A 24,802-nucleotide genomic window follows, 5' to 3' on the forward strand; every position below is an offset into this window, starting at 1 on the left:
GAGAGCATGTGCCACTGCCACCTATTCCTCTCTCTCTTGCTTTGGAGCAAGGGCAAAAGGTGGGAGAGCCATCCAAGGCTGACATTAGCAGAGCAAGGGTAAGGAAAGGGACAACAAAAATGTAATACCCAAAACTAGCAGCATGCTCCTCCATGATTACTGCTTCTGAAGTAATGGAGACAGTATTTTCTAAAACTGATTCTGTGGAAGAATCATGTCTTGGATTTCCTAAATCAGAGGATATGGAAGAGCTAGTAGCCGAAGAGTATTTAGGAGCTGTAGTCAGTATCATCTTAGCCTCCCCCTTTTGGCCCTACTCCAAAGCAAGAGGGAGAAGAGTAGGTAGTGGTGGCACATGCTTTCCCAATTTTAACATCTTATGGTTTGAGCCAGCTTCTATCTTGCTTTCTGTGGCTAAAATACTTGTACGAGCTGGGCTGGCTCTAAAGAAATTCCTAGTCTTCTACCTGTGACATTTTTCTATCTGCTGCCATTCCCTTCTCTCCCCTTTTTTTCACAGTGGCATGATGGAATTGGAGATGGCTATTGAGGTTTTTTTATGTCAAAATCTACTTTATTGATACTGTACCACTCACCAGTACCACTGTAATACTGACTGTGACACATAATCAAGTTGACAGACTGAGTTCACTTCAGTTCTTAGCAAGCAAAGTATTGAGAGCAACCCTAATGAAGAGCAGGCCATGCAATTAGAGCACATGAGCAATGCCCCTGGATTTTTATCTCATGATCCACCCTCAACTTCATTCCAATGCCAGAAGCAGCAGCCACCAAAGCTCCAGAAAGGAGATCGTGGAAGAAATCTGTAGTATGGAGACACTTTAAAATGAGTGAGGACCTGGGTTTTTTTCAGTACATTAACTGAAGTAAGGCCATCCTTCGAGGGAAAGTACTGGGGCATCTGAAAAATGCTGGTATGCAGCAACACCAACAGAAACACCTCCCATTAGCATTGGCATCAGGTGAGGGTAGCAGTATTAGCTTAGGGAGCTCCTCTGCCACTCAAAGCAGAAGCTGTAATAAAAGGATTGAAAAAGCGAAAAACATTTTTCCCCGTTACATCAGTTAAGTGACAAAGCAGCAGCCCCCTGCCATTCATCTGCTGTTGCAAACCACCATAGAGGAAATGGGATGGTAGTCTGTATCACTGTCCTGGAGAAAGAAGCAAGGAGCATTCAAAGTAGTGATGAAGTACATCAGGGAAATGATTACCCTGGATGATCAGCCCTCGCAGATAGTGCTGTATTCACATGCAGGTGCAACTAGCCAAGGCAGAGAGATGTAGCATGTTTTTCACTAGTGATATCTGAACCAGCATGAATAATATGAAGGCTTACCTCTCCCTGATGGCACACTGGTGGGAGCTGGCTGAGGCAGGGGCAAGCAGCAACAGATCTGGCAGGGACTGAGCATCAGGCTGCATGTGGGCTGTGCTGCAAACCAGGTGATGGATAGCCCTCATACCTCATGCAACATCCTATCAGCCATAAGAGAGATGTTGGAGGGCTGGTGGCTAGACTGGAGAGGTAGGAGTGTTCATGCAGCTTTTATTGTGGCAGACTGCAGTGCAGATGTGATAAGAGAAGTGGAAGATGGGGCTATTAGGGGATTCATGGCTTTGCACATTTGCTGCAACTTGCAGTGCCGGATGCCCTGGGGATGGGATCCAAAGAACACATAATGAGGCCAAGATGGCGGCGTGAGCGGCAGCATTGCAGTGCTACTCCGAATTCTTGTCGAATTTTACCTAAAAGAATGCCTTCTAAGAGAAAGGGACGGGTCCGTGTCTTCCCCCCAGATGGATCCTTACCTCCGGATCAGCGTCTGATATCTGCATATGCTGCCGGGACAGTGACACAAGGGGTTACTCTCCCCGTTGTGGCTGGTGGTGAGGGAGCGCCACAGTCACCAGGGGATACTACGCTGAGTCCCCCAGATCAGCGCCTCCCGTTGGCCCCGACTACCAGCGTTCCTCCCCTGCAGTTCGCAGCCCTCGATGAGCTCATCACCGGAGCCACTGCGACGAGGGGTCAGAGTGGAGGAGATCAGTCATGCAGTATTCCTTACCAAGGAGTACCGACGTCTCTCCTGCCTTTTCAGGCTATTTCATCGCCTATTTCTCCTATCCATGGAAGTGGTATAGAGGAGTCGACAGGAAGACCCGTGGCTGAAACGCTGGAAGGACTGGAGGAGCCACAATCTGGAGAAGGTGGTGAGTTTTTTCAACCCCCACCAAAACCAGAAGTGATAACATTAGAGGCATTATGGGACTTGATAGTGAGCTTTGGAAGCTCAACCAGGGCTTGCCAGGGTGAATTGGGGAAATTAAACACCAAAGTTAACGCTCAGAACGTGTTATTGAAACTAAATTTCAAGAATTAAAAAGTCAATTGTCAGCAACCCAACAGACTTTGGCACAAACCCAGGCAAGCAATTATAAGCTTATAACAGACTTCGGGACTTGTTCTCGGAGACTTGAGTATTTGGAAAACCAAACCAGGCATCTTAACCTAAGGTTTGTAAATGTCCCCAGGATACTTGGAGAAGGAATATATACTACATTGAAAAATTATTTCCATCAGAATTTGGCCTTTGAATTGGAGAAAACCCCAGCGATAAATAAAGCTTATTTTCTTACTAATCCCAACAGAGCTGCTCCAGGAGGAGCGCAAGCAGAAGGCATTGAAAACCTTACACAATTCTTAGAGGACTCCTCGGATATGGTTATATCAAGGTCTACTTTGCTGGTTTCCTTTATATTAGAGAGTGATTTGAATGATACAATGAGGCGATATTTTAAAAATATTTCCTCTTTGTTTTACGGACAAACAATACGTATTTTTCCTGATTTCGCTAGGACGACTCAAGTTCGAAGACGTGATTTCCTTTTGTTTAGAGCGCAAGTAATTTCTCTGGGGTATTCATTCACACTCAGATACCCCTGTAAGTGTATAATCAAAAGTTCAAATGAGTGTTTCATCTTCTTTTTCCCTGAGCAATTAAAGTCCTTTTTAAATGCCAGGAGTGGAAATGTAATATCCTCTCCTGGATTACATTAACATCAATATCAATCCCAGTAACTGATCATTTAGAAAAAGTCTTCTGTCACCGTTAAGCTAAATTTAATTTTGTATTTACCTTAATTACTCCCTTGTAATTACTGGCCTCTCCACCTTTTTCTTTTACTTATGAAGAATGATGATTAATGTATAGTAAGTGTCTTATTTGAAAATCTTATGTAATAATTTTTTCATCATTTGTTTACAATTGTAAGATGTAATTTTTCTTACTATTATGACTGAAAATAATAAAAACAAAAATTAAAAAAAAAAAAAAGAACACATGATTCCAGTCCTGAAGAACCTGATAAAGAAGTGCAGGAAAATAGCAGGGCATTTTCATCCTAGCATAAAGGTTGGGTGGCTTCTCCATGAGAAGCAGGAAGAATTTGGGATTCCTTATAAGCGGCTGATTTAAGATGTTGGCACATGCTGCAGTTCCACCTATCTGCTCCAGAGGTTAGTGGAGCAGCAGATATCCCTCTGGAAATGGAGATGGGTGTGGCTTGCTCTCCGGGCATCACAATTGGGTAGTAATGAGGGAGTTGATGCAAATCCTGAAGGATCAGAGGATCTGAATCCCAGAAGCACCACCCTGGATGGAATCTTTCCCATAGTAGATATTCTAGAGGAGAAGCTTGAGCAAGAGGGAATGAAAGCAAAGGTGTAGCAATTCATGGACCCCTTGCAGCAGCAGGTGCAAGAGGAACTGAAACCTCTGACAGAGAACATTATGTACATGCTTGTCATGCTTTGTGTCCCACAGGTGAAAGGGAGTCTCGAGCTCCAATCTCAGCGTCTTAATGAGATGAAGGAGATAATGGCAGCTAGGGCATATGAACAGGAGTACCAGAGGCACAAACATAGTTGAGACATAATGCAGGAAAGAGTGACCTCCGCAGAGAGTAGTGTGAGCATGAACAGCACCCTGTCAGCTACCACTTCATCTCCTATCCCAATACACCACAGCCAAGTCTATCCCATGCTACTGATGCAATTAATAGCAGTAGTAATAGTAGTGGCTATTTTCAAAGTCAATTTGATTAATAGCAGGTAATGGACTTCTCCTCCAAAAACTTATCCAATCCTTTTTTAAACACAGCTATACTAACTGCACTAACCACATCCTCTGGCAACAAATTCCAGAGTTTAATTGTGCGCTGAGTAAAAAAGAACTTTCTCCGATTAGTTTTAAATGTGCCACATGCTAACTTCATGGAGTGTCCCATAGTCTTTCTATTATCCAAAAGAGTAAGTAACTGATTCACATCTACCCGTTCTAGACCTCTCATGATTTTAAACACCTCTATCATATCCCCCCTCAGCTGTCTATTCTCCAAGCTGAAAAGTCCTAACCTCTTTAGTCTTTCCTCATAGGGAAGCTGTTCCATTCCCCTTATCATTTTGGTAGCCCTTCTCTGTACCTTCTCCGTCGCAATTATATCTTTTTTGAGATGCGGCGACCAGAATTGTACACAGTATTCAAGGTGCGGTCTCACCATGGAGTGATAGAGGCATTATGACATTTTCTGTTTTATTCATCATTCCCTTTCTTATAATTCCCAACATTCTGTTTGCTTTTTTGACTGCCACAGCATACTGAACAGATGATTTCAATGTGTTATCCACTATGACACCTAGATCTCTTTCTTGGGTTGTAGCATCTAATATGGAACCCAACATTGTGTAATTATAGCATGGGTTATTTTTCCCTATATGCATTACCTTGCACTTATCCACATTAAATTTCATCTGCCATTTCCATGCCCAATTTTCCTGTCTCACAAGGTCTTCCTGCAATTTATCACAATCTGCTTGTGATTTAACTACTCTGAACAATTTTGTATCATCTGCAAATTTGATTACCTCACTTGTTGTATTTCTTTCCAGATCATTTATAAATATATTGAAAAGTACGGGTCCCAATATAGATCCCTGAGGCTCTCCACTGTCTTCTCCCTTCCACTGAGAAAATTGTTCATTTAATCATACTCTCTGTTTTCTGTCTTTTAGCCAGTTTGCAATCCACAAAAGGACATCACCACCTATCCCAAAAGGCAACAGGTTCCATTGAGATTTGAACTCAAATCACTGGATTTAGAGTCCAGAGTGCTAGCCATTACACCATGGAACCACTCTATAGCTTTGTTTACTCACTGCTGGATATTTCACTTGTTATAAGTATGTCTTGCAGTGCAGATTCAGTAAGGCTGCTCTTTCACATGGTCAGCACTGTTCTGGGAATCCTCTCCTCAGGTCCCAAGAAGAAAGAGACTGTGAACTTTGACCTGCAGCCGGAACAGAGAGATGTGAGTGGAGGAAGGGTGAGATCCAAGCGATCCCCCTTCTCAGTACCCAGGAGGACAGAGGCAGTGAGCAAAAACCAGGGATCCTATTCCTGGGTCCTGGTAGCACAGAACAAGCTTGGAATCAGTTTAAAAAAATATTTCTGTTATTTTTCACAGGTTTCCACTTGATTACTGTGATGTGAAAAATGCCTAGATTTACCATACCTTCTCACTGAAAGATAGATCATTCGATACCTCAGAATCCAGTGGCATTGCTAAGTATAAAAGGAAGCATTTTGTTTTCCTCGCTCCCTTCTCTTTCCTCCCCCATTGCCCACACATGCAGTAGGAAATTCCTCTTCTCCTTAGCAGTTCAGCTGGTCAAAGCAGAGTCAAAGATGCAACACGAAGTGTCTCCAGGCCATCATCAAACTTGTATGAGGGCAGTTGATGACGTGTGCTGCTGTTGGGGATTGCTGCTGACAGAACAGCGAGGGCTGGGATAGTCATTAATCATGCTCCATGGTGTGAGCAGGCCAGTCTTCTTCAGAATGGCCTTGAGGAAGCTCTGTGGGCCAAAGCCCACAGCCTGCTTTTTTTCAATACAAAGTGATAGCGCAGCGGCATCTGAGGAGCTCACCCAAGGTCGAACTGTGCAGTACCGCGGGATCAAATAGCTGTCTGCCATTTTTCTTCTTTGCCTTTTAAAGAAGCTTTGCCTAAATATTCTTACACGATGCTAACATTAGACGAAGACAAATGAGCTGGATAAAAAGTTTCTGAACAACTTGGTACTATTGATGCAGACCTGGGAACGAAGTAGCAGTCGGCCTCTTTTCCATCAAAACTGATTAAACAGTAAAGCAAACATAGTAAATGAAGTGCTACGTTTCAGCGCCAGCGAATTTACAGAATAGCCCTTTCATGGGCCTTTACAGAAATTGAAGAGTCGCTAGACTCAACCACTTTCCGTATATTTGCTATGGTTTCTATTTCTTAAGCCTTCAGACCTCAGACTTTGCTTTTATTTCCCCAGGGTCACTTTACCTTGGGGATTTTGCTTGTTGTGGAAGCTTTTTTTTTTTTCTTTCAGTGAAGATCTCAGCCTCTGCATGTTTTTGCAACCTGTGATTTAGTGGAAAGAAGCTTTGAGACAATTTAAACAAAATTCTCAACCGACACCTTTTTGTTGCATTTGCTATCACATTATTTTTTCCCCCCACTACAGTGCCGTTGACCAGTTTTGCCATTTTCACCTTTTTGTATAAATGTTCTTTGGCTAACCTCTCAACCTTATTCTTACCATTGTTCTCTCTGGTAGATTATTCCAGACATCCCCTTCTCTCTCCATACAGAAATATTTCTTTATAATTCCTCTGTACTCTAATTTATTAGGATTTTTTGTCCTTAAATTTGCTGCTGACTTTCTTTGAAGGTAACAGATTTCCCAACTTTGTTGAAAATCTATAAAGTAAAGACTGGAAGATTGGGCATTCAAATGGCAGATGAAATTTAATGTGGACAAGTGCAAGGTGTTGCATTTAGGGAAAAATAACCCTTACTGTAGTTACACGATGTTAGGTTCCATATTAGGAGCTACCACCCAGGAAAAAGATCTAGGCATCATAGTGGATAATACTTTAAAATCGTCAGCTCAGTGTGCTGCAGCAGTCAAAAAAGCAAACAGAATGTTGGGAATTATTAGGAAGGGAATGGTTAATAGAACGGAAAATGTCATAATTCCTCTGTATCACTCCATGGTGAGACTGCACCTTGAATACTGTGTACAATTCTGGTCGCCACATCTCAAAAAAGATATAGTTGCGATGGAGAAGGTACAGAGAAGGGCAACCAAAATGATAAAGGGGATGGAACAGCTCCCCTATGAGGAAAGGCTGAAGAGGTTAGGGCTGTTCAGCTTGGAGAAGAGATGATGGGGGGATATGATAAGGTCTTTAAGATCATGAGAGGTCTGAGGGGGGCGGGTATGATAGAGGTCTTTAAGATCATGAGAGGTCTTGAATGAGTAGATGTGTTATTTACACTTTCGAATAATAGAAGGACTAGGGGGCATTCCATGAAGTTAGCAAGTAGCACATTTAAGACTAATCGGAGAAAATTCTTTTTCACTCAACACACAATAAATCTCTGGAATTTGTTGCCAGAGGGTGGTTAGTGCAGTTAGTGTAGATGGGTTCAAAAAAGGTTTGGATAAGTTCTTGGAGGAGAAGTCCATTAATGGCTATTAATCAATTATACTTAGGGAATAGCCACTGCTATTAATTGCATCAGTAGCATGGGTTCTTCTTAGTGTTTGGGTAATTGCCAGGTCCTTGTGGCCTGGTTTTGGCCTCTGTTGGAAACAGGATGCTGGGCTTGATGGACCCTTGGTCTGACCCAGCATGGCAATTTCTTATGTTCTTATGTAACTTGAAATTAAAAAAAAACCAAAACAGATTAGCAGAGTTCTTCAGAATTTCTTTATACCTACACAAAAATAGAAATATTCGAATTGCTCTGCATATAGGGTTAATATTCAAAAGGTTTCTACATGTGAAATCGGCATATGTGCATGCAAGTAGCATGGACACATTTATATGCTATTTAGGAACATTGCAAGTATGTGTATACTTGCGGCATCAAGTGTAAATGTTAACAGGGAGAAAAGGGGAAGATTAAGAGCATTCCAGGGCAGCGTTCAGAAGTATGTACACAAGTTGCTATTTTCTAAGTGATACACACACATGGATTACTAAACTTGCCCATACAGTTTTACACCTGATAATAAAGTTGCAGAAATGAAATTGCACTTGTCTTTTGTCTGCAATTTTTGGGTGCAAGGTTTGGGTTAAGTGGTGAGGGGTCAGGGATCAGGGTGAGCTTTAGAGGTCTCTGTGAACTGATGATTTCAACTACAAGTAAGCACACAATTAAGTATTTACAGCAGTGGAGTATGCTCATTCTATATAAAATAAATCACAAAAACAAGAGAAACGAAAAAAATTGTGTTTTCTTAAAATTTGAACGAGACAGGTCTAGCAGTAGACGTAACATGAAAACATGATCTTGCCTGATGGTGGCAATATAAGATTGGTCACCCAATCTACTTAATCATTCACCTCAATTTCCTAGTGATACAAATTCAAACTGCAATAACTGTGACACATTAAGTAAAGAAAAAACCTAAAACATTTTTAAGTCTACAATAGTCTTGCAATTGAAAATTTCAATAGAACAAAAATCTCCAATTGTGTACTTCTTGAATGACGAAGAAATATACAATCCTGACATTGTACTGATGTTTCGTGAACATACAGCTTCAGGGGTGACACTTATCTGAATCTGTGCTATCGTGATCTGCTCCGGATGGCTATCTCTCGCAGCCTCTTCAGCTGTGTAGACCCTGACATATAAAAGGATTCCTCAGCATATTACTCATTTATGTGCACTTTAAAATTATGTAAATATGCATGTAATTTTATTAAACGGGTAGAGAAAATATGCATTAACCTGCATTACAAATAGATGCGAGTATTTTCGGGGCAGAAACATAAGGTATTTTATAAACTATGCAATTCCTGCCACACAGTTTATAAAATACTAGCATAAACCTCTATGAGCCCACATCTGCATGCATTTGATTTCTTACACAGGCTATTGAAAATTGAGTACATAATATAGTGTTTATCTCCAGTGTATCTAGTTTTGCTCTTTATATCTTTCTTAATGTACTGTGCCTATAACTGTAGCTATGTGTGAGTAGATGGGTCCATATACACAAGTCATGTAGTACAGAGTTGTAAGTTGTATCTCTGCATTCTGATGCAATACACGTCAATTGGAAAGTCAGGATGACCTGAACTCGTAGCAATAGGAGTTGGAAAACAAGAAGCGGTGAAAATGGTCAGAGTCTGTCCAGGAGAACTAGGGACCAGCCTAACCCATGCATCCTAACATTGAGGCTCCCAGGAACAAACCTGAATATAAAAAATGATTTGCAGTTATCATTTTATAAGCATTTTAGCTTGACTTCCTTGCCCATTCCGTATGCACACCAAAGAAGCAAAATCTTACATGTTTTGAACTGTTTATAGACTAAACTTTATGCCACAAAACAGACACTTCTGTTTAGGCGTTCACTAGAAATATGTGCATACGTCATCAAAATAGATTCGACAAACCTGGAAAACTTTAGACGTTTCATTGAATTATTCAGCTTTTTTGTTTTTGAAAGAAAAAATGAAAAGTCCAGAGCAGAATCAAAAATCCATTTCATGTTTTCTACAATTCCTAACTGGATTTTGCTGGATTGTTAGATATGCTTTTGGGTTCTCTCAATATCTGAAGCAGATTTTCTGAATGTCCTGTTAATTTCACTTGGCTCAGCCAGGGAAATTTGCCAGATTTCACTAGCAGTTCAAGGTGAAATTTGAAAAATCCATCAAACAAACTCGGCAGAAATCTGCCTGTTTCTTGTTTGATTGCAAAGTGTTGACACTCAACTGTAGAGGTCCCTGCATCAAGAGACTGATTTCCTTTCGGTCTCCATCTGAAGCATATGAATAATATAATTGTAAGTACATTTTGGAAGCTGCGATATTGTATGCTGAGGTCACTGCAGATAGGCCTCACTGTAAGAAATTAAAATGCAGTATTTAGCAGAAAGTTATTTTGGCAAATATCCTTATTGTTTTTGTCTATTTTATCTGAGATCCTGACTGAAACATGTATCCCAAAAAATAAAAGATAAGTATAAGAACTAAATCCCCCCTTCCCCTTATAATTAGAGTTAATGAACGTAAGCCTTCAGGATGTCCTTGGTAATTGTTATGGTGACTGTTCAGAGCTAAAGAGGCAATGAGCACACAAAATCAGGCTTGTAGCTGCTTAGTTATGTATTTTGTTAAATAATATCTGTATTGTAATAGGTAAATATACTCCTATCTTCCTCCATAACTTTCACCTAGCATTAGGTGCAAACATATTTTACAGATATGAAGATGTAAATATACATTTGTCTGCACACAAATCAAACATCATTGCATATGTATATATGTGTACATATAGGTATTCATTTGTATTGGTTTTTGCATGATTTGCAGAGAAACTCCCTGTGGAAGCCAAACTGCCATGGTACAAGCAGGCCCAAGAGCTGGAAGACATAGCTGCTGTGTCTGAGGAGCCATCGTAAGTCATGAAGCATTATTGAGCTTATACTCTAAAAGAGGGAGAACACCAAAAAACTGCTGTAATTGGAACAGGGGCAGCTCAGGGAAATCTGCCGCCTGAGGCAAGGGATGAGATGGTGCTCTTTCACCCTACCCCCTCTCGCTCCACCCCCTCTCGCTCTGCCCCCCGCCCCTCCTCCCTTCACCTGCTGTCGGCAAGCTGGCCTGGCCTCTGATGGCAGCAGCATTCCTCCTCCACGTTGCCGGCCTGGCCTCCGGCGGCATCGGTGTCTCTTCTCCTCCTCGCTGCCGGTCTGGCCTCCGGCGGCGACGGCCTGTGGCAGCCACCCTCCTCTTTTCTGCCGCTGCCGGCCTGGGTCAGCAGCCGCGGGAGGGGCAGTCAGGGTAAGGCGGACATCACAGTGGCGTTCTGAGTGGGGCATTTTTTGATGCCTCAAAATTCTGCTGCCTGAAGTGGCCGCCTCACTCTGCCTCATTATAGAAGTGCCCATGAATTGGAAACTACCCTCTGAGCCAAACTGGAAATTATATGGCAGTTATAAACTTACAATTATAGCCATATAGATCAGAAAATAATTAATTGCCAAATGGCTAGACCTCATATGAATTCGGGTAATCAGTCACTTATAATCAATGTCACCACAAGTGAACTAATACCCGTGATATTTTTCTAATCATAGGTCTTTTTTTTAAAACATTTTTTTCTTTTTATATATACTTTACTTTTCTTTTGTGTTATTATCTTTAAGAAACAATAAAGGCACTTATCTTGAATCAATTTTTCACAAAAGACGCAAGATTATTAGGCCCAGAAAAACATCCGTTTTAAGCTGCCTTGCCTGACACAGCTCATGTTTCAAAGAGGACATCCTTCCTCAGGGGCATATTATCGACATGTCTCATTCACTGCAAAAATGAAAACTTTATCAGAAAAGAAATGTCCATATTGAGAAAAAAATAAACCTTCAGTATTAAACATTATTAATGTACGTGTCTTGATTCAACAATCTTGTTTCGGATTGCGGGAGTTAAGGAATAATTTTTTAGGTTTAAAGGAGACTTTTACATTCGAACTCATGGCATTGCCATGGGTTCATCAGCAGCACCATCAATAGCCAATCTCATAATGGATATCTTTGAGCAAACACACATATATAATAGTTCATTTTTTTCTCATATTCCCTTTTGGGTGAGCTATATCGATGATCTGTTTTTCCTTTGGGATTCCACAGAAGACATGCTGAAATAATTTTTTGATTGGATGAACACTCTCAGTCCTCATTTGAAATTTACTATGAGTTCCAGTTTTTTCCAGATCCCTTTTCTGGATATTTTAATATCATCTGCTAGACTTTACTTATAGTGATTAATTCAACTCATACATCTTATTATAAAGGGCATACCTCATGCGGAGTGTGTGAAATGTGTAATATGACACCGGAAGGTCTAACATGTCTAAAACATGTTACACCAAAATAACAATTGTAATTTGCCACATGAGATTTATGTGTTACAATTCACTTGTCCACAAGTTTATGTGGGTCGTACACCATGAACCATTAAAATACTTTTACGGGAGCACCACAGTAGATTAAACACAAGTAACCTTGATGTGCTTATTGTTAAGTATTTTTACAATACAAACATACATTTGCTCAGTTACACTGGACCATATTGGATGTAGTCACCCCCTCAGATAAAGGAGGGGACATTGAAACTTTGTTGAATTACAAGAAACAGTGTTGGATTTTTCAACTTTCCTCTAACTTCTCCCGAGGTATGAATTATAATATAGAATGGATGTCTCTCCTTTAACTCGGAAAATCTTCTGTCATTTTCTATTCAGATAATGCTGATTGGTTTGTTTTAAATTTGCTTGTTTTTCATTGGTCTGTTTCTATTCAAACAAAAAGTTTAAATAGATATAACAAAATGGCGGATCACGAAGGAAAAATGCTGTAGTCATCTCCCTTAACCCCGCAATGCGAAACAAGATTGTTGAATCAAGACACATATGTTAATAATGTTTAATATTGAAGGTTTATTTTTTCTCAATATGGATATTTCTTTTCTGGTAAAGTTTTCATTTTGCAGTGAATGAGACATGCCGATAACACGCCCCTGAGGAAGGTTATCCTCTTCAAAACACGAGCCATGTCAGGCAAGGCATCTTAAAATGGGTGTTTTTCTGGGCATGATAATCTTGCGCCTATTGGGAAAAATTGATTCAAGATAAGTGTCTTTACTGTTTCTTAAAGATAATAACACAAAAGAAAAGAAAAGTATATATAAAAAGAAAAAAAATGTTTTCAAAAAAGTCTGATGATTAGAAAAATATCAGGGGTATTAATTCACTTGTGGTGACATTGATTTAGTCACAAAAAAGTACGTATAAGTGACTTTGATTACCCGAATTCATATGAGGTCTAACCATTTGGCAATTATTTTATTTCCTAATCTATATGGCTATTTTATAATTGTTAAGTACCATTATAGAGGCAGAAATCAGCAAAGGGGATGGGCATCTGAGCAAGAGCTGTTGGGATGAAATCCAGATTAAATTCTACTTTGTATACGGTATCAAAACTGGGATTAAGCGCTACAGAAATACAATGATAATAATAACAATTGCCAAAATATTAGGCCTGCAGCTGTGATATGAGTTTATAACTAGAGTTTATTCTGATCAGTCGCAGACATAAGAAACAGGTACATCGATTCTTATTTCTGAGCTCATTTTAGAAGTTTTCATTTGGGGGAAACTCACAGAGTGCTTTGAAAAAGTGTAAAGTGAGCTTCAAGCAGGCATAGCCCAGCCTTGGATCCCTCTACAGGGTATAATAATGAGGAAACAAGAGTGGAGTCATGTGAAGGTTTTACTTCATTGCTAAACAGGATTATAAGGCTTTTGATATCACCCCAGTAGTGTCTAGCTTCATATTTCTAAACAAAAATACTTAATTCCTCTAGGTCCAATCTCACCAAACTTCAGCTGCTCAGGTGGCTTCCTGGCCAACCAAATCCTCAGCAGAAGTCTTCTGGTCCCCTCTCTCTGATGTCCTCAGCTGTCAATGTCTGGTGTTGTCCTGTTCACAATCTGCGTCTCATAGTTCTGGTTTTGCCATTTTATGCCTTCAAGGAGGATAGTATTGCAAGGATTGGGGCTTGTTTTCAAGCATCCATGATTGGTCAGAGTTCGCTGTCCAGAGGGATGCTCTACTCGTCAGCAAGTTCATAGACATGAGTCTATTGTCACCTGCTTTTGAGAGGTCAAAGTTATTTGTGTTAGAGATTTGTGACACAACAGAGTTAGTTCAGTTAAGAGAATACCTTCTAAAGAAAAGCAAAGAAGCCAGAGATGTTTCTTATTTGCAAGAGCTGTAAAATAGCACTGCTTTTAGTAAGGTAAACCCGGAGCTGTTAGCAACCATCAACTCAACTCACACAGCAACAGGAAGCAAGTGAGTACACATATACAGCCGAATTTTCAATAGCCCGTGCACGCAAATACCGGGGGTTAGGCACGTAGCCGGGCCCTGTGCCTGCCGAACGCATTTTCGAAGGGGCCCGGCCATGCGCGTAACCCTCGGTACACGCAGAAGTGCCAGGCCATCGGAAAGGGGCAGGCTGGGGGGGGGGTGTGTGGTCTGAGCATGGAGGGGCGGGATGGGGGGGCAGTCCGGCGCGCAGAAGTTAGTTCAACTCAGAAGTTGAAATAAGTTTTAAAACAAAACAATAACTAATAGTTGGGGGGGGAGGGGTTAGAGGTCGGGGAGGAGAGAGAAAAAGGTAGGAAGGCCAGGTAGGGGTACAGGGAAGTTCCCTCCCAGGCCGCTCCTTAATTGGAGTGGACTGGGAGGGAACTGAGAAAAAGGCAAATTGCATCACTGTGGGCAATTTCAAAAATCCCCTCCCTGAGTGCAGAAGAGCCCACCCGCCCACACATGCGCACGCGGATATTAAAACCACATGTTATAAAATACCCTCGAATGTTATAAAATACCCTCGTCCATTTGCGAGAACCACGCGCACATGGACATGTATGCGTTTTCTTTTTTTTTTAATCTATCCCCTAGGGCGGTATGGAGGCCCTAGCACTTCAAAACAATTCAGTACTAGCTAACGCAATATATTCCAGCACAATGACATGAAACACATTTTAAGAACATAAGAACATGCCATACTGGGTCAGACCAAGGGTCCATCAAGCCCAGCATCCTGTTTCCAACAGAGGCCAAACCAGGCCACAAGAACCTGGCAATTACCCAAACACTAAGAAGATCCCATGCTACTGATGCGATTAATAGCAGTGGCTATTCCCTAAGTCAACTTGATTAATAGCAGGTAATGGACTTCTCCTCCTCTTGTACCCCAAAAATAGAAATAGACAAGTCATTAAAACAGTATAAATATCTATTTTTATTCAATGTAATATTACACGAGAAGTACACTCAAGGTACTTCTGAAAAACTAATGCATATAACAAAATCATTGTTAAAAAAACATTAATATCATATCACTCCCATCCTGATGGATTTACATTGGTTACCCATCAGTGAACATAGTAAGTACAAAATCACAGTCATTACTTATAAATTGATTTCTAACTTGGTTTCTTCGTGAGGCAATGCTTTATTACATCTATTCTGCCCCACCCAACTACTTCGCTCTTCTCAAAGAGGCCTTCTTGATGTGCCTTCTCCATCCCATACAGGCTGTGTATAACCAGGGAGAGTGCTTTTTCTGTCACGGCACTTAATTTGTGAAACACTTTTCCAGTGGAACTGTGTTTAGCAGACAGTTTAAAAACTTTCAAATCCCTATTAAAAACACGGCGGGCTTTTTACTAAACTATGGCACCATTGCAAACATCTTCTGATTTGGCTACTGTCAGTCCATCTTCAAGTATATTTACTGATGCATGTATGTAGTGTATATTTATTATTTTATATATGTTTATGCTGAACATCGCCTAGATTTTTTTTTAGGCAATTAATACATTTAAGTACAAGATAAAGATAACGCTTTTAGATGAACTAATCATAATTTCATTTCTTACATTTCATTTCCTCATCTCATTCCAAATCATGACTAAATTAACAGGTCAGTATTACCCAGGCCTTCATCACAATTACATATAAGTGCAGCAAGCTTTTAGTCACAAACAAGGATGTCTCAACATTATATCTGTTTTCTACCACACATAATTAATTCTTCAACCTTGGCATAGTGGTATTATGCCTATCTAAGGATTGCTTAATACTTCAGTATTTTACCTAGTGCAGGGATCAAGTTTTCAAACAACTATTACATCTGGTTTTATATAAGGAATAGTATTTAGTAAAAGAATAAGTACAGGACTTTTTACATTGAATTGAACAGAGAGATACAATAAAATCTTTTGACTTCAACACCATCTGTCCAGGTTCCTTCTGAACATTATTCACGCCCCTTGTAGAAGTCTCTTTTGCCATTGCTGAAGTCTCTCTTGTTCCTGTCAGAATCATACTCTGACTGAAAGGCTGGTAGCATATGCTACCGGTGCTGCTATGAAAGCAACACTGGACATGCCAGGAGCTGAACGCATGTACAGAGCTCCCAGCAGTGGTAAGAAATTTGGGGGATGCTGGATGGGGCAGGAAGGTTTGAGTTTACATAATGGTCGAAAGGGAAGAGTGAGCTTAAAGAAGGGGGCTTTCCTTCAAATTCTATTTAGTGAATTTGGAGGGGAAGGAAGGGAGGCTTTTTCAGGCCTATAGGGGGTCTTGGGGGACAGAGGGGATTGGGTGCAATGGCCAACATTTGTTTCGCTGGAGTGGGAGTGGGAGATCGGACCACTAGGCTTGCTAGGTATTTTTTTAAATTGTGGAATAGTGCTGACTATTGCCAGTTAAGGTAAAGTTGCCCTGGAACATGTCCACAGAAAACGTTCAAACTTAACCAGCGATATTCAAACGTAGCTGGTTAGTTTCAAAGTTGTCTGACTTTTTATGCCCGGATAGTTGTGTTTGAGATATTCAGTGGTTGTTTATCCTGAGGAATGTCCCTGATACCTTATCTGGCTTCCATTTTTGAAAATTGGTGGCACGGTGTACCCAACAGTATGATCTAGAATCTGATAGGAACAGACAAATGAGCAATGCCTAGCTGTGAAGGTAATCTAACCCTTAAAACCTGCTCAAAAAATAGTGGGTTGGTCCAGCCTCCCCCTAACCCCCATTCATAGTGTCTTGAGCAAACGTCTACATGGCAGAGAGAGGAGGCCAGCATGGGTAATGAAGTAAACTATTAAGCAGAAAAGGTAAAAAAACAACCAAGAAGTCCAAGGCTGACAATAGTCAAGAGCAAACATTATTTAGAGACAAAGATAGAAGCAGTACTGAAGTTTGAGTTGTAAAGCAAGTGGCAGATAATAGAGACGTAAATTTAATGGAAAATCTGAATGATGTTGCTTCTTGTAGTATTCTTCCTATAAAAACTCATACATAAGAATAAAGGCAAGCAATCAAGCAGTATGTGTGAAGGGAGTGTAGTTCATGAAAGCTAGTCACAAATAGCATTAAGATGATGCCATAGAAAGGTCTCACTTACAATGTATTTATTTTCCTTTATTTTCTTCATATCTACCATGACTAATATAGCAGCCACACGAGTTTATATTAAATCCAAAATTTTGCGCATGCTGGCAATGCTTTTTCCTTGATGTAGTGCACATGATACTTTTATTGGATAAGGATTATAGGTGTGAGGTTATAATTCTGGAATTATAGATGGTGTAATGCAGCAATGCGAATGATGCAGTCAAATGGAACCCAGTCGAATAACCATAGGATAGGAAGTTATATGGTACTCAGAATTTCTCTTGTGATTTTAGAAGCACTGTGATTAAATATGGAGCTTGTCGAGCAGTTTTCTTGTGCTAAAACTGTGATTAATGCACATTGTGAGTGGCTTTCATTTGAATAAAATCCCCAGAACACTTAAACGGGTGCCTTATTACAGTGCTTGAAATGCTGCCTTGTAGCAGACTAATGAGTTACATGCTTGCTGTAATGAAGTTGTCATATCAAGGCCTGGTTGATCTCCATGAATTAGATTAGAATTGTAACCCATCTGCTTTACCAAAGAAACAAGAATAGCAGTACAATTGTGAATATTTTTGTATAGAAATGTTCTATTTTTGTATCAGTGATGATGTGTGCAATAGAGTGATTATAGATGTATGTGGGTGGAATGTGAGCCATGTTTGCATGTGACCCATGTGATATGCTATGATTATATAGGATTCTTAATTGCACTGTTATTCTTGTTTTATGATAATTGATTAAGAGTTATGACATTGTAGGCATGTCTAGGGGCATTCACATAAAAAGCAGTTTTTTAATATTTCACAATAATTGTTTTGAAAAGCAATAATAAAGTTGTTAAAAGTCATATAGACTTTGCTTTTCCCTTTCATTAATGTTTGCTTATTCTATTGTATTAGGGGATATTTTTGGTATCTTTTTTGCTGTATACCTAGCGGTTATCTTGCTGTAGACCACTTTGGCAGTCTAGAAGAATGTTTAAATAAGTAAAAAGGGCCACATTATTATTTGTATTGTACCTGTTCCTCCTCGCTAACTGGGCCAAAACAAATGGGACAGTTGACCAAGGTGAACATCTGCCTCCTTCCGATTCCCCCCAAAGGAAAATAATTCTCAGTCCTCCTCCTCCTTCTGATCCCCCAAATGAAAAATACGATACCTCTGATTCTCCCCTCTTTTCTCTTCCCAAAAAAGGAAAAGTAACCAAGTTGCCCCTTCCCATTTCAGATCTCCCACCTTCATCCTCCATTCCCTCCCTTCCCCTCCACTTGGCTGTACCCTTGGCTTAGCGGCATATGAAGTTCAAAGTGTGACAAGGCACTATCTGCTATTGTTATGCAGCTAAGCCAGCAGGAGGCGAGAGACTCTTATCTTGCTGGCTTCGCCTGGGGAGGGAGGTTTCAGGGAAAAACCACTAAGGATTTGGCCCGGGGGGAGGGGGGGGTTGTACCTCTTGTTTTGAAGGAGGAAGTAGAATTGGAAGGGGGAAAGGAGGGATTGAGGATACTTTTTCTTCTGGGGGAATTGAAAGGAGATGACTAAGTTAACTTACATAGGCAAACTTATGACTGCATCAGACTCCCAAGCAAAGAAGGTAAGGTTGACCAAAACGCAGCAGAAGAAATGTTTTGGTACGTTCTTTCTCAGATGTAAATGGGGGAGGTGGCGAGTCCCCTGGAAGGGGTAGCAGGCTGACTTGGCTGCACTTTCCGACTAAGGGCACAAATGAGAAGGAGCAAATGACAACTGACTCCACATCCCCCTCCCTCCAGACCCCCCCCCCCCATCACTTACATTTGAAGCCCTAGTGATATAGTGGGGGCCCAGAGCACCCCTTAGGCTCCAGGCCTGGCAACAGCCATTTTTAAAATGGCACCGGCGGGCTGGACCAGGCCTTTGTCCCTATCATGTGATAGAGGCAACCGGTACCATTTCGAAAAATAGCTGCCATTGGGCCTGAAGCCCGGAGTTGTTCCAGGAGTCCATTACACTACCAGGACTTCAAATGTAAGTGCTGGGAGGTCTGCTGGGTGGGCAGATCTAGCCACGGGGGGGGGGGGGGGCGCTGAATTTTAACTTGAAGGGGAGGGGTGGGGATTGAGGGTGTGGGCCTGGCCCAGACCTGTGAAAATTGTATTATTTTTCTTTTTTTTTTTTTATTTTGGCCACTTCCATAGGGGCTAAAGATGTGTGTGTGTGTGGGGGGGGGGGGGTCTTCTATGGAGACCCTGAATTTTTATTCTACCTTTGGAGGGAGTTATTTGAGGCCATCAGCCCCTTTAACAAATGACCTCAGGAATATCGGACATGGGTTAGTGTCCCGATTCTATCAGGGGAAAGTAGCTACAGCTTTTGAGTTGTTTCTGATTTCAACTCAAATAAACCACTTGCGATTTTGAGGCTAGCCACATTATTTGATTTGCATGGTTTGGGATAGTCAAAAGTTGTCTCATCAGCTGGAAGAAGATAAAGTTCACAAACTGTTACAACTGACTCTTTCTGTTGGCCTTTGCTCCTCTCACCCACTGGACCTCCCTCACAAGCATGGAGAACTGTAAAATGGGTCGCATCACCGGCCTACAGCTATTGAATGACTTCTCAGTCTGTTTCCATAATGCCCCTTTTTTAAGAAAACCAACAGCATGAACAGAAAGAGCTGGGAGCAAACTGCTACCCATGACTGGAGGACCATAAACTTTACGTACATTTTTAAAGTGTTCCTGAGCACCACATCAGAGGCTGCTGTGTGAGGGGCTGGTGAGCAGGACACCTCATGCTCGGAAGCAAGACAAGGTGAGCAGTCTTTGTAAGGAAGACCTTGAGATACTTGCATATAGGACATATTATAAAGTTTCTAACCTGCCCTATATATGGAAGTATCTCAAAGTCTTTCTAACAACGACTGCTCACCTTGTCTGGCTCCTGAGCACAAGGTATCCTGCTCACCAGTCCATCGCTGTCCCAGAGGTCTGTGCTTGGCAAGCAGGGCTGCCTTGGAGGGAAGGCAAAGGGAGCTTGTTGGAAGGGAGGCATAGAAATTCAATGGTAAACATATTTAAGGTTGATATGAACACCCACCCTATAAGTTGATTTGTGAGTGTTGTAAACGCAGTGCCAGTGGCGTGGCTGGCCATGACCCTTGGGTTGTACTTTGGCCATCATTTTGCTGGATGGACAACTATGGGCTCTAGAAGGATGTGCAGGAGGAATACTTCAAGCTGTCGACTGTGACAGGGTTCTGTTGGCTGGCAGGGCAATAATGGGGCATGTGATAGAAGCACCAAAGACTGTATTGACACCTCCCAGATGGGTGTTGCATGAACTTTCCTCTGGCCTCTCCTGCCTGGCACACGGCTGCTCCAATCATTCCCCCCTCCGGGCGGTGCAGCTCCTAGGCCTTCTTCTTAAGGTTTTCTGTCTGTACAATTGAGAAGTTAGAATAAATGCTCTTATCTATATGATCCAGATTTCCATTCATGCCAGCTAACCCTTGATCCACCCTCACAGTGGCTCCTCACTGACTCTTCTGACACCAATATATGCTGTTCTTTTAGCCCTCTGTCATCTAGCTGCCCAGCTGACTCCTTCTCAGCCGTTTTGCTTCTCTGAGGGCGTGATGAGAATTGTAAAGCTAAATTAGTTGGGCAGATGGGCAGACTAGATAGGCCATGTGGTCTTTTTTCTGCAGTCATGTTTCTATTATTAGTAGTTTTTGCCTCTATGACAAGTTTTTCTCAAATTCTCTGTTGGACTGTCTTGCTTCTGTTTTACATCTAACTTGCCAGTTTTTATGCTCTTGCCTATTTTTTCCATTTGGGTCTGCTTTCCATTTTTAGAAAGATGCCCTTATGGCTTTAACTGCCTCCTTTACCTCATTGTTAAACCATCCTGACAGTCATTTGCTTTTCCGTAGACCTTTTTGTAATGAATGGGATACATCTTATTTGTGTTTCCAGGATGGTATTTTTAAACAATGCCCCTATCGTACACAAACCTTTGCAACTACTCCATTTAGTTTTTATTTCCTAATTTCTGACATTCTATCATTGTCTCCTTTTTTCAAAATTAGATGCTACTGCAGTAAATGTCCTTCCTTCAGTGATTTTGTCAATTTGGCCCCACCACACTAACTACTTGCACCAGGTCTTGCATTCCACAAAAAAAAAGAGTGTGTTGAATACATTTTTTTCTTTTTAAAGCAAATAAACCAGACTGTGCTAAAGTCTTAGATGCAGGACTCATCTTGAGCAATAAAACTGCAGTGATGGTAAAATAAATGATCTGAAATCAGAGTAGAAAAGTGGCTGCTTAACCTCCAGCAGAACTTCAAAGCACCAGAAAGTGGAAAATATAATAGAAAGGCATTGGAAATCCATTTCCTATTTCCAGAACCTAGAAATATTATTGATTGATTCCCTTTCCTGGAATTACCATAATTAACATGAAAATGGAGCATTATCAGCTTTATAACAAATTCAAAATGAGCACCATTCACTCAATTTGTGGACTTGCCATCTAAGAATGGGAGAAAAAAAAGTCTTAGTTAATCAGACCTTTAAAGAAATGTCTTTCAGAAAATAATTTAGCAATTTTGGTTAAAAGGCATCAGTTGCTATGTTTTTAAAAAAAAAAAGTGACCCAGTGTTGCAGTGGGATACTGCAGGCGAAGTAGTGGACCCTTGGGCCGGCCTACCTCGGGTGATAGGGTAGGCCGGGAGGCGGAGCCAGAGGCTCGAGGTGTTCACCCGGGAACCAGAACCCCCCAGGAGGAGCCTGTAAGGTTCTGGCTCCTTGGGACTTGGGCAATAGAGAGAGTCCAGTGACAGGGGTGAGAGCAAGGAAGTCCAAAGGTACTTGGTAGGCAGGAGACCGGATACTGAGGCAGGCGTAGGATAGTAACAGAGTCTCTGTGACCAGCGGGAACAGGAGCAGGCGTAGCCTGAAACAAAGTCCGTGATGAGCAGGCGCTGGCGCACGCTGTAACCTGGAACGGGTTCCGTAGCAAGAAGGGACTGGAGCAAGCTGAAGACTGAAGCAGGACCAGAGACGAGCCGAGATCAGAGGCAGGCAGCAGGCTGGGCAAACAGGAACAGGCCAAGATCAGGGCAGGCGGCAGGCAAAGCGTAGTCAGGAACAAACCAGGGTCAGAGGCAGGCAGCAGGCAAAGCGTAGTCAAGGCAATCCAAAGTCAGCGACAGGAACTCAGTGAAGACGATGCGCAACTCAGAACTACAAGGCAGTAGTGAACCTCGTTGCAAGGCGATGATACGGCGTCCGGGCGCCGGTTATATCGCCCTGGGTGCGTGACGTCATCCTCGCAGGCGGGGCTCGACTTCCGGGTGCTGGACGCACAAAGTGAGCGTACTCGCGCGCGTGCGCGAGGCTGCGGCGAAACAGGCAGGAAATGGCGGACGCCACGTGGAGCCATCGGCATCTTGGGATCCTGGGGTCGCGGAGCGCGGCGTCTCCAGCCGCGAAGGTAGGCACTGGTCAGGCATAAGGGAGAGGAAGCGGTGCAGACCGCAACACCCAGAGTCTTTGTAAATCTTGTAAAAGCACTGTATTAATCATCCTTTTAGACCTGCTCAAAATAGCGTATTACATGATCAGCTTTATTGCAATATTCATGAGTGATGCTATCTCTTTTCCAATATACAAAGTCACTCTGGCGCTTTCAGTCCAGTGACATCTGAAACTGGATGGAGGAAGCACCCTTGGCATATTCTGATTGCGATATCAGCTCAGACTAAGGACAAAAAAGCTAAAAATGTTTGCCCTCATTTCAGTAACCACATTGCCTCATTAAAATATGCTCCAAATCATATAGCTTTCCTCTCCAGAAATACATTAGGAGAAAGGATAATTTTATAAAAATATATCATCTTTCATTCCTGGTGAAAATCATTTTCCTATGAAGATGAGATTACAGAGAATGGTCAACAAGGAGTGAGGGAAGGCTCACATTCTTTGTTGAAATCTAAAAAAGAAATACAAATTGTGCTAGCTGTGTTACATAGTTAGCCTTGCTCCCACTCCCGTAGTTTAAGTTGTTACTCAGTATTTGATTAATCACATTTTATTACTAGGAGTAAACCAGAGCAATGTACAATAAAGACATAATTCTAACATCAAACAAACAGGCTAAAATCAACTAAACAATAAAATGCATAATAAATGGTGGATAACATATCAAACACACATAGGTAAAAAGCAATTAATAAGAAACAAAGTTAAAACAAAATCTACAGTAAAGAAAAAATTGTGTGTGTGTGTGTGTGTGTGTGTGCGTGTGCATGCTGTCACATTTTAGTTGAACTGTGTGTTTTTCCCAGCCTAGTTAATAGAAGCAGCATTGTGCATCAGGAAGGAATATTCCCTTCACATACAGCACATCTATGCATCCAGCATCTCTGAGGTTTCATTTTCCACTCCAAAATTAGTGTACCATACGCTCAAAGTTACACACTATTCAGTGCAGAGTTAAGTGCATTGAAAAGAATTGTCATCTAGATAGGGCACCGCAGCTATCCTCTGGCTCGTATCTCATGGAGGATATGACCCATCTCATGGAAACACAATGACATATCTTCCTTATTTATACATACTACAGCTATACTGGATGTATTAGGGCTTAGTAGGTAATCCTGGCATTCATAGACAGGTTGTCACATCAGCATATAGAGATATAGATTTAATGCCACTTGTGTCTCTTATCTCAGTTTGGAAAAATCTACTGGGAAGACGCTTTATGGCTCTGATCAACATACATGGTGCACAAATTCATCTTTGAGGGGCCAGGTTGGTAGGAAACTGAATCATACATTCTATCAGCAGGCCCCCATTCCAGTTACAGAGTTAGTGGAGCTGTGAGTCCCATTAATGGAGTCATGAAGATGTTGAATTGACCCCTCGATGGAGAGGATCCCCAGGAAGAAGCAAAAATCAATGGCATGCACCAGACTGGGGTTGCCAAAGGTTTGAAGTTATTTGAAATAGGTAGGGTATTTATAAGAAGAAGCAACTTATGGCCCTATTTACTAACGTTTGTTAAAACTGCATATTAATGTACTGTTTTAATGCACGTTTGTTACCACAGTGTTAACTAAACTGCAGAAAATAAGTGCCACAGTTTAATGGCACTGCGATACTGTGTTACAGTGACTGATAATGCACGGATGTTTTCAAGGGCCATAATATCTGTGCATTACTGGGCACCTGACCTGTGAATGAGAAAGGGGCAGCTAGCCTTGAGTGAAATACACACAACCCCTGTTGTCAGATACCCCCCAACTTTCACATGCAGGGCAAGGGAGAACCTTTTGGTCAACAGATGGTTTTTGGTGTTTCGTACTGGTGGGACAAGAGCGACTTGGCATCGCTCCTAACTGGGAGAACCCACAGATTGCTAGGGGTAAGGGGAAGCGGGGGGAGAGGGTATTCTTGCAAGGGAGTCATGGAGATGGAGATAACTCCAAGAAGAGGGAGTATATGACAGAGAGGATCTGCTTTGACTGTGGTAGTGGTGGAGTTTGGGGGCAGGAGGGTCAGAGCATCAGCAGGCACATTTGCTGTCAGGAATAACTAACTGTGCTCCTTGATTTGTAGTAAATTTACCAAGGCTTAACTAGGATTGCAAGGTTTATCATGATCTAAATTAA

General features: G+C 41.6%; 1 protein-coding gene across 5 annotated transcripts in view; it reads left to right on the forward strand.

Annotated features, from left to right (window-relative positions):
• ADAMTSL1 (ADAMTS like 1) overlaps positions 1–24,802 on the forward strand; it is a 1,467,826-nt gene that overhangs the window by 1,155,741 nt on the left and 287,283 nt on the right. For all 5 annotated transcript variants that reach the window (XM_029608733.1, XM_029608741.1, XM_029608751.1 and 2 more), the window contains one exon: positions 10,471–10,555. In XM_029608733.1, the coding sequence (XP_029464593.1) occupies positions 10,471–10,555 (85 nt within the window). The remainder of the gene's footprint in view (positions 1–10,470; positions 10,556–24,802) is intronic.

The sequence above is a fragment of the Rhinatrema bivittatum genome, chromosome 1, assembly GCF_901001135.1.
Source record: "Rhinatrema bivittatum chromosome 1, aRhiBiv1.1, whole genome shotgun sequence".
In the NCBI taxonomy this organism is placed as follows: domain Eukaryota; kingdom Metazoa; phylum Chordata; class Amphibia; order Gymnophiona; family Rhinatrematidae; genus Rhinatrema; species Rhinatrema bivittatum.